The following is a 16,168-nucleotide window of genomic DNA, read 5'->3' on the forward strand; positions in this document are numbered from 1 at the left end:
ACAAACACGTGAAACAACTAGAATGCAACCACAGGGCAATGGAGCAGCAAGTACAAAATAGGTTAGTACAGGAACGTTGGACGCTCCCCAGGGCAAGAGTGGTGCCTTAAATCATTCACCTTTATACCCCTAGAGCCCACCACGTAGTAAAGACGCAACAAATGTTCAACTAAATATACAAGTCTCTTAATTTGTTCTCCCCTCTCAAATCAATCTTCTTAAATTTGTTTCTCGTTGTTACTCCTCTATTAGGAATCATCAATGGCTTCCTGATGTACGCAAAACCCTTTTTACATGGTGGGTACTTAGTAAATATTAATTCAGCTTGGCCCCTCAAAGCACCTACTAGGTGCGAGACTCTTCAGCTCTCAGCTTCGGGAGACTAAACCGTGCAGGCACTTCCCCCTCTCCTCGGAACGCGCTGTTCTGTACATTCCTTGACCGCTGCCCATTCTCTGCAACTGCCCCCCCCCCCCCCCCCCGCCCCCAACAACCCTCAAAGCCCCTCACCCGGAACAACGGACCTGGAAGAGCCACCACAGCCTCAGATCGCGGACCACAAAGTCCTTTCTCCCGCCAATTTGGCCCTCTGACCTCCGACTTCTGATTCGTAGCACTACTCTCCGCCTCCGGAATTCCGGGAATTTGTCCTGGGGCCTCAAGAAGCCGCTGTTTTTGAAAAATGATTCCCACCGAGGCAAGAAGACATGTGATATAGCCAGTAAAATGCATTCGTGTGCATCTATGTATGTTTTATATCTATTTTAAAGGTATATTTTTAGTTATATTTTATGCAAATTTCCACTCACTATAAATCTGTCCACAGCGCGGAACCTAAACTTCCGGGTCAGAGTCAATGTATTCTGGGAAATGTAGTCCTTAGCCTCCACGCTTCTCTCGTTGGAGCTTAGAGTGAGGGAGCGTCGCAAAAGTTGACGATGTAGAGACCCTTCTTTTTGGCGCTCCCAAGGGGAGAATTGGTGAAATATTTGCACTGAAAAAATCCAAGCCAAATTTCTCATTTTCCAAGAACGCTCCCCCAGGGAAGCTTAGAAGCGCATGGAAACCGTCCCTCCTTGACCTTTAAGTGAGCAGCAGGTAGATAGTCTCTTAGTACCGCTCAAGACTAGTCCTGACTTGTTGCCCCGCCCCCTGCCGGAGCCTGCGCCGCCGATTGGCTAGGAGCACTTGAGCGGCGGAAGCAGCTGGCTCCCGCGGGGAGCGGAGGGAGGGGGAGAGCTGTGAAGATGGCGGCAGTGGTAGAGGTGGAGGTTGGAGGAGGTGCTGCCGGGGAACGGGAGCTAGATGAGGTAAGAAATGTTGAGAGTCAAGGAGAGAAGAGGCTCAGCCTGAACCTGAAGGGAGGGAGAGGAGAGGTTATCGGGAGTGGGGTCCTAGGGGAGGCGGGACCCTGAGAAGGAAGGAGCCAACTGGGGGGCGGGTGCGCGGAGAGGGAAATCAGAGGTAACCTGCACTCCGGGACTGAAAGGCGGTCATGGGGATAGAAGACTTGCCGTAACCTCGAGGGTGGAGATTGAGGACAGGGAGAGAAGCCAAAGAAGTGAGGGCGTTAGGTTTGAGATTATTAACTGGGGGTCGTAGGGGTAGGACTGAAGGGCTGAGGGGTAGCTTGAGTTGGAGGGGCGTGGACTTCTGCGTGGGAAGGCCGGACTTTCGCTGTAGGAGAAGACCGGCTTGGTTTGGGGTGGGGGTTGGGGACGCACACCAGGGAAGAGTGCTAATCTAGTATTACAGTGTTGAGAGTTATTTTTATGTAAGAACTGTTTTATTTATCATTACACTCTAGGACTTGGTACATAATGTGTCATAAAGTTTTGTGCACCTAATGGAAGAATGAATGATTGTATACCGGAATTCATCGTTTCACTCATTTAACAAACATTACATATGTTTGTGCTGAGTCCTGGGTTAAGTGCTAGAGACATAGGGGCCCTTCCATAGAAGAGCCCACAGCCTAGTGATGGGAGACACAGAAGGAAAACTAGTCGTAGCATCAGAGGTATAATGGTGGCACTGAGAAGAGGGCAGTTCAATTTGAGCTAGGGAAGGCTTCCCAGAGGAGCTGAGTCTAATGGGGTAAATGATTCTCTATTTCTGGCTCTTTCTAGACCTCTGAGCTCTTTGAGGGTGAGCTCCTTGAGGGTGTATGTCCCCTTTACCTGTCTAATGGACATTTAACAACTGATATATTGAATTACCGGTGGTCCTTGAATCACTAGGAAGAAAGAGACATTGAGTTTAAAGGGGATGAAGGGATAGCGCTGAGAAGTAAATAGAAGGTAAGAAAGGAAAGGGAGATTATTGTGAGGCCAAAGGTACATTCATAGCAAGGGTTGCTTATAGCCTTGCGTAGGACAGCATATGGACAACTCAGAGGGATAGGAGGAAGGGGGTTGATTGTCAGGGGTCCACCCTCCACCAGTGGGATCTCTGAGGGATCAGAATCTTAGAGGCTCTGGCTGTGTATTGGAGGTGGGTGACTGGGGACAATTGGGGGTGAGGCTCAGAGAAAGGGAGTAGAGGTGCACTTGAGAAGCTAAGACTGTTGCTTGGTGGTAGGATGACTTGGTGGATTTGATTTACTTGATTGGGGTTATTAAGGTGGAGGGAAGAGACTGAGAAACTGACAGGTGGTTAGAGCAGGGGAAGATTTTTAAGGAAACATTTTAGACCCATACCTCTCAACCACTAGAGGTGTTTGGATACCACTTGGTTGGTGATATGGGGTGGTTGTGGAAATGACCTCCAAGGCCCCATCCAGTTTTAAGTTTCTGTGATTACGGTTGACTGTGATTCAGTGAGATATAGTTGAAAGTGCCCTGGAAAAAATAAATACAGTATTGAAGTTATTACGTATGGTTTGTTAGTCATGAACCCTTCTTTGAGGGAGCCTGATTTCAATTACATATATCAGGGTTCATTGAGATACAGAGCAAAAAAGTATTGGCAGAGGGGAAAAGAACTTAAAGTTTTGATGTAAGACAGTTTTTATTTTTGCTTCTTCGCTTTTCTTCCCTTATTTTAAGAATTTGAGAGCTTCTAGTTGTATAATATGCTTATACTACAGACTTATTAGAGTGTCGTGCCTAGAGGTCAACTTTATATGTAACCACTAGCATCCATCCCAGAAACTTCTGTTACTTGTTTTGTTTACGTAGAAAGATATAATCTGTGGTCTGGAAATTCTGTATGGACTGGTTCTATCTTTTGTGTGTTTGAGAAAATAACTCTGAGAAGCTGGAACAGCTAGTAATCCCTTCAAGCTCCCTTCTCCCAGACAAACAAACACACAAACAAGAACCAGGGGTCTGGTCTGGTAGACTTAGTTTATGTGAGTTTCTACTAAAGTCTACCCAGCTGTCTCTTAGCAGCTTTAGTTAGTGAAAAAGAAGGTGAAATCCATCCTTGTAATTTGCAATTATGGAGGTCTGTGTGTTAAGCACTGGCAATGTAAGACGGGATCTTTACCAACTTAGAGTATAGGGAAGAGGCATGCAAATAGCTCTACTCTATTAGGTAATTGTTATATTGGAAGTGTGTAAAAAATTCAGTGGGGCAAGTGGTTGAGTCTGCTAGGAGGAGTCAGTGAAATCCTTATAATAGAGATGAGCTTGAGCTGAAAAAATAAAGGTTGGGTTTACAAAGAAGTAGTGATTTACATGTGGCATCAGAGTTGCCTTCCTGTAGCTCTTTCTGCTTGGTAAACTACTGTAGGGCCCAAATTATAAAAGGGTAGTGGATAGCCTAACTAAGACACATTTGGTGCTCTTTGCCACTTTTTTGGAAAGATTGCACATGCTGTGGTTTTGTTCTTCAGGATATTGTACCTGTGTTTTCCAATATCAGATTCCATTAGCATGATAAGTGGTCTGGAATAGCAACCATCATTCCTTTCCTCTTCTTTTGTCTTTTCATTATTTGTTGAAGTAATTTAGGCTTTGCTAAGTGCTTCTCTAGTTTTGGAGAGGTGTAGAGAAAATAGGGTTTAGGAAATGAGCTACCGATAGAAAAACTTACTGTTTATTGAGTCCTTACCATAAACCAGCTCCTGTTTAAAGCCCTTTACTTGCATTATCTCATTCATCACTAATAGCAGCCCTGTGAGTTAGATTAGTTGCACTTTGTACTTGAGGAGACTGAGGCTAGAGAGGTTGAGTAACTTTTCTAGGATTCCAGTTTGTGAGGGAGGGGGCGGTGGCAGGGGCTGTGTGCAGATTCCAACCCAGGTCCGCCTATGCTATCCTGAACTTAGCCCATGCTGTACTGAGCACCTTGGTTCCATTTCTCCATTATTTGTGCTATAGGGGTAGGTAATTTAAAACTGTATGATTTTAATGATCTCATGTGAAAATTGATATGGTACATTTGATAAGTGACTGTGATTCAAAAGAGCATTTTGAGTCTCACGTTTGTGATGGTAATTTTATTAGTATTCCCTATTTATTGTCGAGGAAGTTGAGGTTCAGAGTATTTGAGAATGCCGAGGATATTGCAACTACTAAGTGGTATCACTAAGATTTAAACCCATTTTTTTTTCCCCCAGATTCCAAAGCATTTGTTTTTCCTCAGTTTAAAGACCTAAACTGCAGGCTCATCTTACCAAAGTAAACTACCCCTTTCTATATATACAAAAGTTTAATCTCCAAATTATGAAGCAGTATTTCATTCTTGAGAGGTGTTAAGTAGGGGTTAACCAGAGGAATATTGGTTTTTCCATATAGGTCCTTTAATTTACTGATAACCTGATTCTGCTAAACCCCTGGTTGGGAGGAGTGATTAGCTTAGTGGTAGTTAGGAAGATGAGAGATGGGTCTAGCCAACTCAGGGTAGGTAGTAAACAGGCTGTGATAACTGGTTAAACTCAGTTCTTGCTCTCAACTTGCCAAACTACATGGTGCTTGAGGATATTAGTAGTATAAAGCATGGGTACCAGATAGGTGGTCCAGAAGCAGACCTACTCCTGGAGCCAGTGAGTTCCTCCTGGAAGGTGTAGCTGGTCAACATTAGAGAGGAATTGGAGGCATCATTTTGACACAGAGACCCAGCTTGAGACCTAAGGTAGAAAAGTGCATCAACATCCAATCAGGGCCAGACTGCCTGCCTGGCCAGTGCCTGTGAATTCTGGATGCATCTACTCCCAGTGCTTGTTCATCTGCCAGAATGATGTGACATACAGATCAGTGGGTAGTTTCCAGCTCAAGTTCAAAGCAAGTATCCCAGTCTACAACTAACTTGAGGTATTATTGCCTCAAGTATGTAATTTACCTCATCTGGACCCTGTTTTATTCTTTTTTTTTTTAATGTTTATTTATTTTTGAGAGAGAGAGAGAGAGAGAGAGGGAGACAGACAGACAGAGTGTGAACAGGGGAGGGGCAGAGAGAGGGAGGCACAGAATCCAAAGTAGGCTCCAAGCTCTGAGCTGCCAGCATAGACAGACATAGAATTTAATGCAGGGCTCGAACTCATGAACTGTGAAATCATGACCTGAGCCAAAGCTGGACACTTAACCGACTGAGCCACCGCCCTGTTTTATTCTTTTTTTTATTTTTATTTTTTTAAAAAAAATTTTTTTTTTTCAACGTTTATTTATTTTTTTTTGGGACAGAGAGAGACAGAGCATGAACGGGGGAGGGGCAGAGAGAGAGGGAGACACAGAATCGGAAACAGGCTCCAGGCTCCGAGCCATCAGCCCAGAGCCTGACGTGGGGCTCGAACTCACGGACCGTGAGATCGTGACCTGGATGAAGTCGGACGCCTACCCGACTGCGCCACCCAGGCGCCCCCGCCCTGTTTTATTCTTATTAAAAGAGGAAATTGGACTAGATTGGTGGTTTTTAAATCTTTATTTAGCCACAAAAGCCTTTATTCAAACAAAATCTCACTTTGAAACTTTGGGGTACTTAAGGGGACTCAGAACCCCTGACATGTCTCAAGACACACTTTGAGACACACACAGTTCTCTTACTGCCCATTGATTGGATGACCCTACTCTTTCTTCTTTCAGCCCCTCACTCTACTTCCTCCTAGCCCAGGTCTACCAAAGATTATTTTGTCTGTCTTCCCCACTAGACTCTTAGCTACATTAGAGAGCAGAATTCAAGTCTGTCTTGCTCGTTGTTATAGTCCCTTCCCTCAGCATGCTGCTTAACATACAGCAGGTACCTGCTAAGTGTTTGATAATTATTATTTTTTAGTAATAGTAATAATAGCTACCAGTTAGTGAATATTTGTGATATGCCAGCTCCTCTGCTTAGTAGTACATGCTTTTTAATTGAATGTTTACAACATCCCTATAAAAATTGGACTGTTGGACTAAATCGTGTTTAAAACTTTCTGGTTCTAACATATGGTGCATCATGTTTCTGGTTACTGCCAGGTCTTTGTTGGTGCTGTCCTGTCTGTATGTTTCAAATCCCACCTGTATTTTAAGGTTCTAGCCCAAGGCTGTCTTGACTTTTGGAACTATTCTGATCTACACTGATGTCTTCTTTCCCTGCCTTTGATAGTTTTCTCTGTGTTCATTTATCAATTCATCAAATTTCTGAAGCACCTTCTATGTGCCAGGCACTGTGCTATTCTTGGTAATACCAAGATGGAGAAGGTGTGATAATTGCCTTCAGGGAGTTCACAGACTAACATGAGAAGAGCAACACTGATAAATAAGTACAAAAACATGTCACAGGTGCTGTGCTAGGGAGTAGGTGGGATGGGTATATCAAAGAGGAAGTGGCAATTCATGTCTTATCTCCTCTTCTCCGCTAGACTGGTAAAGCTCTAACAGGCAGGGTATAGAAATCCCTTGCTTCTTCAAAGGAGTAATCACTGCCTTCCCCCCCCCCCCCCCGCCCCTTTTCTTGTGGGTCTCTCCTGATAGACCTTTGATAAATGTCTCTTGTTTCCAGGAGTTTCTTCTCTAGAGACTCTTGGTCAAAGCCAAGATTTTACTGGGGGATTGAGGTATGTGTGATTGAAGTTTAATCTTGGATATTTAACTATTTATCTTTGGATTTTTTTTGGTTTTTTTTTTGTTTTTTAAATGTTTAGTTTTTAGAGAGCGAGAGACAGAGTGCGAGTGGGGGAGGGGCAGAGAGAGAGCGAGACACAGAATCTGAAGCAGGCTCCAGACTCTGAGCTGTCAGCTCAGAGCCCAACACGGGGCTCGAACCCATGAAGTGTGAGATCATGACCTGGGCCAAAGTCAGATGCTTAACCGACTAAGCTACCCAGATGCCTCTGTGGATTATGTTTAAGGTATGTAAACTGAGTAATAGCATAGTGTAGTGGGAAAAAAACAGAGTAGTAAAAAGTACTCCTAGGTTCTAGACTAGGAATAGCAGATTTGTTTTATCTCAGAGACAGTCAAATGATAATAGATGCTTAAAAGGCTGTGTTGAGATTCTGAGGCCTGGGCTCAGGAGGAGAATGCTGAGGCAGAGTGCTGAAGGTGAAATAAGATAGAGTACTTACTCTGTGCCAAGTGTTTCATATGCATTTTCTAATTTAATACCAAAATCTTACAAGGTAGGTACTATTATGGTTATCCCCATTCTATAGATGTGGAAACTGAGATGTAGAGAATTTATGTAACTTGCCCAATGTTATATAGCTAAGTAAGTGACAGAGCTGGAGTTCAAATCCAAGATGACTCCAGCACCTGTGCTTTTAACTATTTTGGGCAGTATGAGTACTGTATACTTCTAATACTGTCCTACAGTGGACATTTCTACTATGTAAGTATATGACTTCATTTATAGAGGTAATTTGACTGGAATCATGCTGTTTGTTTCCCATGAGATTAGGCTCTCCTTGAAAGCCTTGTGTCCCTGGTGTCTGGCAAAGAGTATGATTCAATAAATGCATGAAAATGTGAATTCATGAAAGATTTCAATCTCTCTGTACCTCACTTCTTCATCTGTGAATTGATAGGTTTGGACTAGATGACGTTCTAAAGGTCTCTTGCAGCTTTGAAAGTCCTGGATCCCAGTATTTTACTCTGCCTGTATTTCATACAGTTCCTGTCAGGTACTTAGGTACTATTTTCTATCAGGTAAATACTAGTGAATGAGTGAGTGAATGCATAATAATTGTTAATAACCCGTGCTAATAACATTAAGTTGAGAGAAGAAAAAAATGGTGATAGAGAAGTTATAGACAAAAAGGCCTACATATAACCTTGACTTTTTATGCAGAGTTTCATACTTTGGCAGATAGCCTGTCTGCAGAGAATCTTTCCCATTTGGTTTCTCATCATACCTTTATACCTCCCATCCCCAGCTCACTCTTGTTTTTTGCAAGTCACTTTTTTTATTAAGCTTATGTCTTGTTTTTGTTTGTTTGTTTAAGATTTTAAGTAATCTCTACGTCCAATGTGGAGGTCAAGCTCACAACCCCAAGATCAAGAGTTGCATGCTCCACCAACTGAGCCAGCCAGGTGCCTCCAATTAAGCTTATGTCTTAATAACTCTTCTACTTCCAGAAGGAATTTAAGGTGTTACTTGGTCAATAAAGGGGGATAGGAGAGAGAGAGGAGGAAAAGGTGAAGAGGAATGTTCTAACTCCTTGAATGCCAGGACTGTCTTTCTCATCTCTATACATTCTTCAGTGCTTTGCCTGGTACTTGGCATGTAGCAGACATCAGTATATTGTGGGTTCGGCTCAGGATGAAAGGAATATTAACCTAATAGCAAAGGTTAGCTGATACACTGAACTATCTGTTCTGGAAATAACACAATATCACCTGACAGCATTTGCTTATAAACTGCTTTTGAAGCATTTCCATTTTTAATTAATGCCATATTGCACCTTACCAGTGAGTCATAGGCACACAATCTGAGGATTTGCTCTCTGCCCCATGGTACCTTATATGGATTTCTGTCAGCACTTAAACCATGTTGTATTTCCCCCCTGATTAGGTGGTGAACTCTGGGAGGGAGGGGACAACCATATCATTTTTTATCTCTGTGTTCCTAGCACCTAATCTCTCACAATGGCTAGTGTAGAAATTCAAATGTTTATTGAACTTGAATCTTAAAGGGATGTTGAACATCCCCAGTAAGTGATCACTCCCAGTCTGTGTTTAAACCCCTCTAATGGTAGGGAGCTATCTTTTGGGTCATCCTATTACCTCTTTGAATACCTCTGTTGCAGTTTTCTTCAAATTGGGCTAGAATTTTTATTTCTGTAGTTTCAGCTTAAAAACATTTTTTTTTAATGTTTATTTATTTTTGAGAGAGGAAGAGAGATGAAGCATGTGTGGGGAAGGGCAGAGAGAGGGAGACACAGAATTTGAAGCAGGCTCCAGGCTCTGTGCTGACAGCAGAGAGCCCCATGTGGGGCATGAACTCATGAACTGTGAGATTGTGACCTGAACCAAAGTTGGACGCTTAACTGACTGAGCCACCCAGGTGCCTCTGTAGCTTCCTCTTTTTAGTCCTTGTTCCTTTTTCCAGATCCTGCTTCTTTGCATCTTTGACCATGGAAGCACATGCAAACACTGGCACTGCCAGAGGATGCCTCTGAGGAGTGTAGGCTCAATTCACCTGGGACTATTTGTCCTGAAAGCCAACCCACTGTAATCCGTCTGATGTCATTCCTTATCTCCACTTTATTTCTTTGTGTTTTTCCTTCTTGAAGTCCTTTGTTATCTCTTTGCTCCTCAGAGGAAAATCTGGTAGGTAAATGTAAACTCATTAGTTCTCTCTAAAGTGCAGCTTTCCCAAGGGGATGCTGAGTTGTGGCCATGGGGCTTTTGGCCCTGGGCAACTAGGGAGAAACTGTGGGGAAAGAAGAAGCAGGGAACTGGAGGCAGAGAGCATAAGCATAAGCCACAAACCAAGGTTTGTGGTCCCTCTGTTCTCCTTCCCCTTTCCCAGTAGGGTGTTCTCAATAACTTAATGTGTCTGTTACTTTTTTTTTTTTTTTTTTAACGTTTATTTATTTTTGAGACAGAGACAGAGCATGAACCAGGGAGGGTCAGCGAGAGAGGGAGACACAGAATCGGAAGCAGGCTCCAGGCTCTGAGCTGTCAGCACAGAGCCCGACGCGGGGCTCGAACTCACGGACCGCGAGATCGTGACCTGAGCTGAAGTCGGCCGCTTAACTGACTGAGCCACCCAGGCGCCCCCCCCCTTTTTTTTTTTTTTTTAATATTTATTTATTTTGAAAGAAAGAGAACGGGGGAGGGACAGAAAGGGGGAGAGAGGGAATCCCAAGCAGGCTTTGCCCTGTCAGTGCAGAGCCCGACTCAGGGGTCAAATCCCATGAAGCATGAGATCACGACCTGAACTGAGATCAAGAGTTGGACACTCAACTGACTGAGCCACCGAAGCACCCCAATGTGTCTGTTACTTAAGAGGACCCTAGTGACACTTTACTCTCCATTGCCCATTGCTTAACCTCTTCTTGAGTCTGTCAGCACCCTCCAGAAACAGTTTTTTCTCCCTCTATTCTTATGGTAACAATAGCTAATTTTTAGTGTATACTGTGTCCCTGGCACTGTAGTAAGCATTTTACATGACATTAGCTCTATTAATTCTATTTTAATACTATTATTATGTTCAATTTCTAGATGAGAAAAACCAAGACACAGCTAAGTAATTTTAATTTATTCAAGATTGCATAGGTTGTAAGTGGAGGTAGGATTTGAACTTGGTGATAGGATTCCATGATCTCTGTTGCTGGTGTACTCTGTAACATGGACTCACTGTTTTCAAAATTCACCACATTTTTATTGAACATTTAATTATACCAGATACTTTTTTGGTCTTGGGAACTCCTAAATGGATAATGAGACTATCTCTGCTCCAAAAGAGGTCACAGTCTAGTAGGGAGAGGAAGTGATAATGACATAAAGTATTATGAGTAGAGTTATGCACAAGGTACCACAGGTACATGGATGGAGTGCATAATTGTATTTGGGAGTGTTAGGGAAGACTTCAAAGAGGATAGGATATTGGATTGATTTTTTTTTTTTTTTTATGAGTTTATTTGTTTTGAGAGAGAGAGCCAGAACCAGGGATGGGGCAAACAGAGAGAGAGGGAGAGAGAGAGAGAGAGAGAGTCCCAAGCAGGCTCTGAACCCCCATCACAGAGCCCAACAAGGGGCTCAAACTCTTGAACCTTGAGATCATGACCTGAGCCAAAATCAAGAACTGAACCCTCAACCGATGAGCCGTCCACATGCCCCATCATTGGGCTGATTCTTGAGGGGTAAAAGTTTACCATGTGAAGGAATGGAAGCATGAAATCTCTAATCCTTAAGCATATTATTCTTCACTAATAAAATATTTGTTGATGATTACTTTTTGTGCAAGGGGCTATGTTAGGCACTTGGGTCGAGAGAGAAGATGCTAAATCATGTTTCAAAGAGCTTATAGTTCTGTTAGAAAATGGGACATGTAGTCCAGTTGGAAATGCAGTGGCTATAATTATAAAATAAAAGGTCCAGTGGGGCACCCGGGTAGCTCAGTCAGTTAAGTGTCTTACTTTGGCTTCAGTCATGATCTCATGGTTTGTGGGTTTAAGCCCTGCGTTGGGGTCTGCGCTGACAGCTCAGAGCCTGGAGCCTGCTTCGGATTCTGTGTCTCCCTCCCTCACTTGTGCGCTCTCTCTCTCTCTCTCTCTCTCTCTCTCTCTCTCTCTCTCAAAAATAAATATATATACTTAAAAAAAAAAAGTCCTAATTACCTTATCAGTAGAAAAAACAAAATACTATTGGGGAAGTAAATCCCTTCTCATTGATAGGGTTAAGGAAGTCTTCTTTGAGAAGGAACCTTCTGACCTGGACCTTATGGATGTTCTAAATTTCACTAGAGAGCATCAGGAATAAAGGCCCCAAGTAAATGTGAAAAAGAAGGATGTATTTGTGGAGATCATCAAGTAGGTGAGGACTAAGTGCTAAATCTAGAAATATAAGTTGGGGCCCATACAAGGTTGATTTTGAATGCCAGGCTGAGGAGTTAAGGTATGTTTTAACTCAGTCATCAGTTATTGAGTGCTTATATATGCCAAATACTATGCAAGGGGGACACAAAGATGAACGCCTGGCTCCTATTCTCAGGGGATTAATAGTCATATAGGGGAAGACAGACATGGAAACAAATAATTGTGGTATAGTGTAAGATGTGTGTTATATACCGTAGTGACACAAAGGAAGGAGAGATTAACTCTGCTTAGGGGAATCATTAAAGACTTAACAGAGAAGAAGCTTGCGTTTGCTCTTAAGGATTAAATTTGAGTTCAATAGATAGTCTATGAGGTAGGGAAGAGTGGTCCAGCAAAGTGAAAAGATCTTCAAAGGTTTGGAGGCAGATCCTGGGAACTTTAAGAATTTCTGTAAAACTGAGTACAGGCTAAATGTAAGGGGATAACAATGAGCAGTAAGGTTGGAGAGACCTTTTTAACAATATGCTAAGAAGCTTGGGTTTAAAACATGTTCAGATCTATGTCTCAGAGTGATCAAGTCTGATAGAAGTGTAGAAGCTATTTTGGAGGGATCCAGTTGGGGAAAGAAGAAATTAGTTGGGAGTACTTTGGTAGCTAAGAGATACTGAGGATCTGAGCAGAAGCAAAGGCAGTGAAGGTGGAGAAAAGTGAGCAGCTATAAAAATATCAAGTAACAGTGCTTCCACTTATTTTTGTGTGCTTTTCATTCCTTCCCCTGATTCATTCACTCACGCATTCATGAAGCATTTATTAAATATGTAATCTGGATTGTTAATTCAATCTTTCCTTCCTCAATACTTGTACCTTCAATATGTCATGCATTTTCCTAGGTCCCAGTAACTCAGCAATGAACAAGACAACGAAGGTCCTTGCTCTTGTGAAGTTTACTTTCTAATGGGGGCATGCAGGTAACAAGTAGCAAACAGGATAACTCCAAATGGTGACAAGTGCTCTGAGGAGTGTAGGGTGATGTGATAGAGAACAACTAGGAAAGGTTATGAACAGCCTATGAGGTGATATTTGAACCAACACCTGAGTGAAGAAGATCTGGCAATTGGAAGATTTGGAGGCAGACATGTGTCAAGTGGAGGGAGAAGTATAAATCCGTGGGAATGAGTTAGGCATGTCTTGGGACCAAAGAGAAAGCCAGTGTGTGTGAATCATAGTGAGCAAGGAAAAAATAATACCAGTCAGGTCAGGGAGTTTGGCACAGTCAGATCTGTAAGGCCTCATCGATGCTGCTAAACATGTTGAATTTTCCTGAGAGTACAATGAAAAGATTTTGGATGGTTTGAAAGATAGGAGTGAGGTGAGCTGGTTTGCATTTTTTTTTTTAATTTTTTTTTTTAATGTTTATTTCTGAGGCAGAGAGAGACATAGCATGAGTGGGGGAGGGTCAGAGAGAGAGGGAGACACAGAATCAGAAGCAGGCTCCAGACTCTGAGCTGGCAGCACAGAGCCCGACGCGGGGCTCGAACTCACACAAACCGTGAGATCATGACCTGAGCCGAAGTCGGTTGCTCAACCGACTGAGCCACCCAGGCGCCCCTGGTTTGCATTTTTAAAACAATCTTTCTGGCTGCTTTAAGGAGAATGCATTGTAAGGGGCATTCAAGAAGAGCTGTTAGGAGATTTGCAGTAGTTCAGGTGAGACCTGATAGTGTTGGGGTTGCGGTAGCATAGATGATGGGAAGTGGATGAATTTAGAATATGTTTTGAAGTAGAGCCTACAGGACTTGCTGGTGGATTGGATATCAGATAGAAGGGAAGGAAAATAAGCTTGACTTCCAGGTTTTGGGATTTGTTTTGCTTTAAGTAATTGGCAACACCATGGTTGATGGTATATGTATTGAAATAGGAAGGACCAAAGGAGAAGTCTTAGGTGGGGGAGAAGAAATGTGAAAAATTCTGTTTGGCTATTTTATTTGACATCATCCCCACTGTTTGTTCGAGACTGTTACTCAGTCTCTGTTTATTTCCGAAGCATGTGCTTTGTTTGTGTCTAGTGCTAGGTGTGAAGTAAGAGGGGGATGCTGAACGAGTAAGGCATTATCTTTGTCATCATAGCTGTTAACATTATGTAACATCCATCTAACATTTATTGAACACATACATTGTACCAGATTACAGGCTAGTTCTTTGAAACAAAAGAAAGTAAGATTCAAGTGATGCTCACACCCAGTTCACATCCAGTAAGATTGCTAAATAGGAGAAAATATTTGCAAATAGTATATCTGATGAAGAACTTACATTCAGGATATATAAAGACCTCTCACAGCTCAACAAGAGAGAGATAAATAACCCAATAAAAAATGGACAAATGATCTGAATTGACTTTTCTCCAAAGAAAGTATACAAATGGCCAATAAGTGCCTGAAAAGAAGTTAAATATCATTAGTCATCAGAGAAATGCAAATCAAAACCACAATGAGGGGCGCCTGGATGGCTCAGTCAGTTGAGCGTCTGACTTCAGCTCAGGCCATGATCTCGCGGTTTGTGAGTTTGAGCCCTGCATCGGACTCTGTGCTGACAGCTTGGAGCCTGGAGCCTGCTTCAGATTCTGTGTCTCCCTGTCTGTCTGCCCCTCCCATGCTCATGCTCTGTCTCTCTCTGTCTCTCAATAATAAATAAACATTAAAAAAAATTTTTTTTAAAAACACAATGAGATACCACTTCATACTCACCATGATACTATAATAAAAAAAGACATAATAACAAGTGTTGTCAAGGAGGTGGAGGTACTGGCACCTTCATGCACTGCTGGTAGAAGTGTAAAGGGGTGCAACAGCTGTGGAAAACAGTTTCATGGTTCCTCAAAAGGTTAAGCATAGAAGTACCATATGACCCAGCAATTCCTCTCCTAAGATATATACTTTAGAAATAAAAAACATGTGTCCACACAAAAGCTTGTACACAAATTCTTAGCAATATTCTTAGCAATATTTTCATAATAGCCCAAAAGTAGAAACAACCGAAATGTCCCTCAATTGCTGAATGGATAAATAAAATGTATATCCATATGGTGGAATATTACTTGGCAAGAAAAAGGAGTGAGCTACTGATACATGCTAGAACATGGATGATCCTTAAAACATTATGGTGTCTGAAAGAAGCCAGTCAGAACTGCATTTTGTATGACTTCATTTATATGAAAGGTCCAAAAGAGGCAAATCTATAGAGAAATAAAGTAGATTAGTGGTTGATTAGGTCTGGGGGTGTTGCAGATGAGATGAACATGAGGTTTGTTTTTAAAGTGATAGAAATGATTTAAAATAAGATGGTTGCACGGGGGTGCCTGGGTGGCTCAGTTGGTTAAGTGTCTGACTCTTGGTTTCAGATCAGGTTTTGATCTCACAGTTCGTAGGTTCAAGCCCCACATCAGGCTCTGTGCTGACACAGTGCAGCATATTGGGATTCTCTCTCTCCCTCTCTCTTAGCCCCTCCCCCCATTTGCTCTCTGTCTCTCTCTCAAAACTAAAGTTAAAATTAAAAAATAGATTAAAAAAGATGGTTGCACAACCCTGTAAATATACGAACAGTCATTCAATTGTCCACCTAAAATGGATGCTGTTCCTGAACAAAGCTTTTAAAAAAAAGAAAAGATCCTTGACCTGAAGATGATTAGAGTTTAGTTATGGAAACAGACTCAGAAACAAGTATAAAAAGTAATAAATGTGACCTTGGAGATAATGTACAAATTGCAAATTTCTGCAGAAGAGGAACACTTCACCTGAGGAAATCTATTAGACTCTGAAGTATCTTGAGAGTGAGAGCTGTTATTTATTATTGTATTTCCAGTCTAGAGTTCAACATATGCTCACCTAACAGTTGTCGAATGCAGTGTGAATGTATAAAGTTGGAGAATATCTTTTGAAGGAGGTAATACTTGAACTGCATCTTTGAGAGTGAATAGAGATGGACAGTGAAGATGAGGAAAGAATTCTAAGGAGAGAAAATGGCAGTGGCCAAAGCACCAAGGTATAAAAGGGAAGAGCATGTTAGAATGGTAGGTGGTTCATTCCTGGATTGTGGCTGGAGTGTAAACCATTTGGGGGAGACTGGTGAGATAAATAGCTGGCTGGACCAGATTATGAAGTACCTTATATGTCATACAAAGGAGTTTGGGCTTTAATCCAAAGACAATAGAAAGTCATTAAGGTCTGTTTAAGTAGGGGGCTGATATACTCAGTTGTGTGTCTAATA

General features: G+C 42.2%; 1 protein-coding gene across 3 annotated transcripts in view; it reads left to right on the top strand.

The window, feature by feature from the left end:
• The first annotated feature begins 513 nt into the window (after window positions 1-513).
• RNF121 (ring finger protein 121) overlaps window positions 514-16,168 on the top strand; it is an 82,690-nt gene continuing 67,035 nt past the window's right edge. Inside the window, exon 1 of one of the 3 annotated variants that reach the window (XM_049651741.1) lies at window positions 514-770. Coding sequence is in view for 1 of the 3 variants with exons in the window: in XM_049651732.1 (XP_049507689.1) it covers window positions 1,248-1,310 (63 nt within the window). In the remaining 2 variants the exon portion in view is untranslated. Of the gene's footprint in view, window positions 771-1,211; window positions 1,311-16,168 lie in introns of those variants that run through there. The other 2 variants (XM_049651751.1, XM_049651732.1) reach the window with 2 other exon arrangements.

This window comes from Panthera uncia, chromosome D1, assembly GCF_023721935.1.
Source record: "Panthera uncia isolate 11264 chromosome D1, Puncia_PCG_1.0, whole genome shotgun sequence".
In the NCBI taxonomy this organism is placed as follows: Eukaryota; Metazoa; Chordata; class Mammalia; order Carnivora; family Felidae; genus Panthera; species Panthera uncia.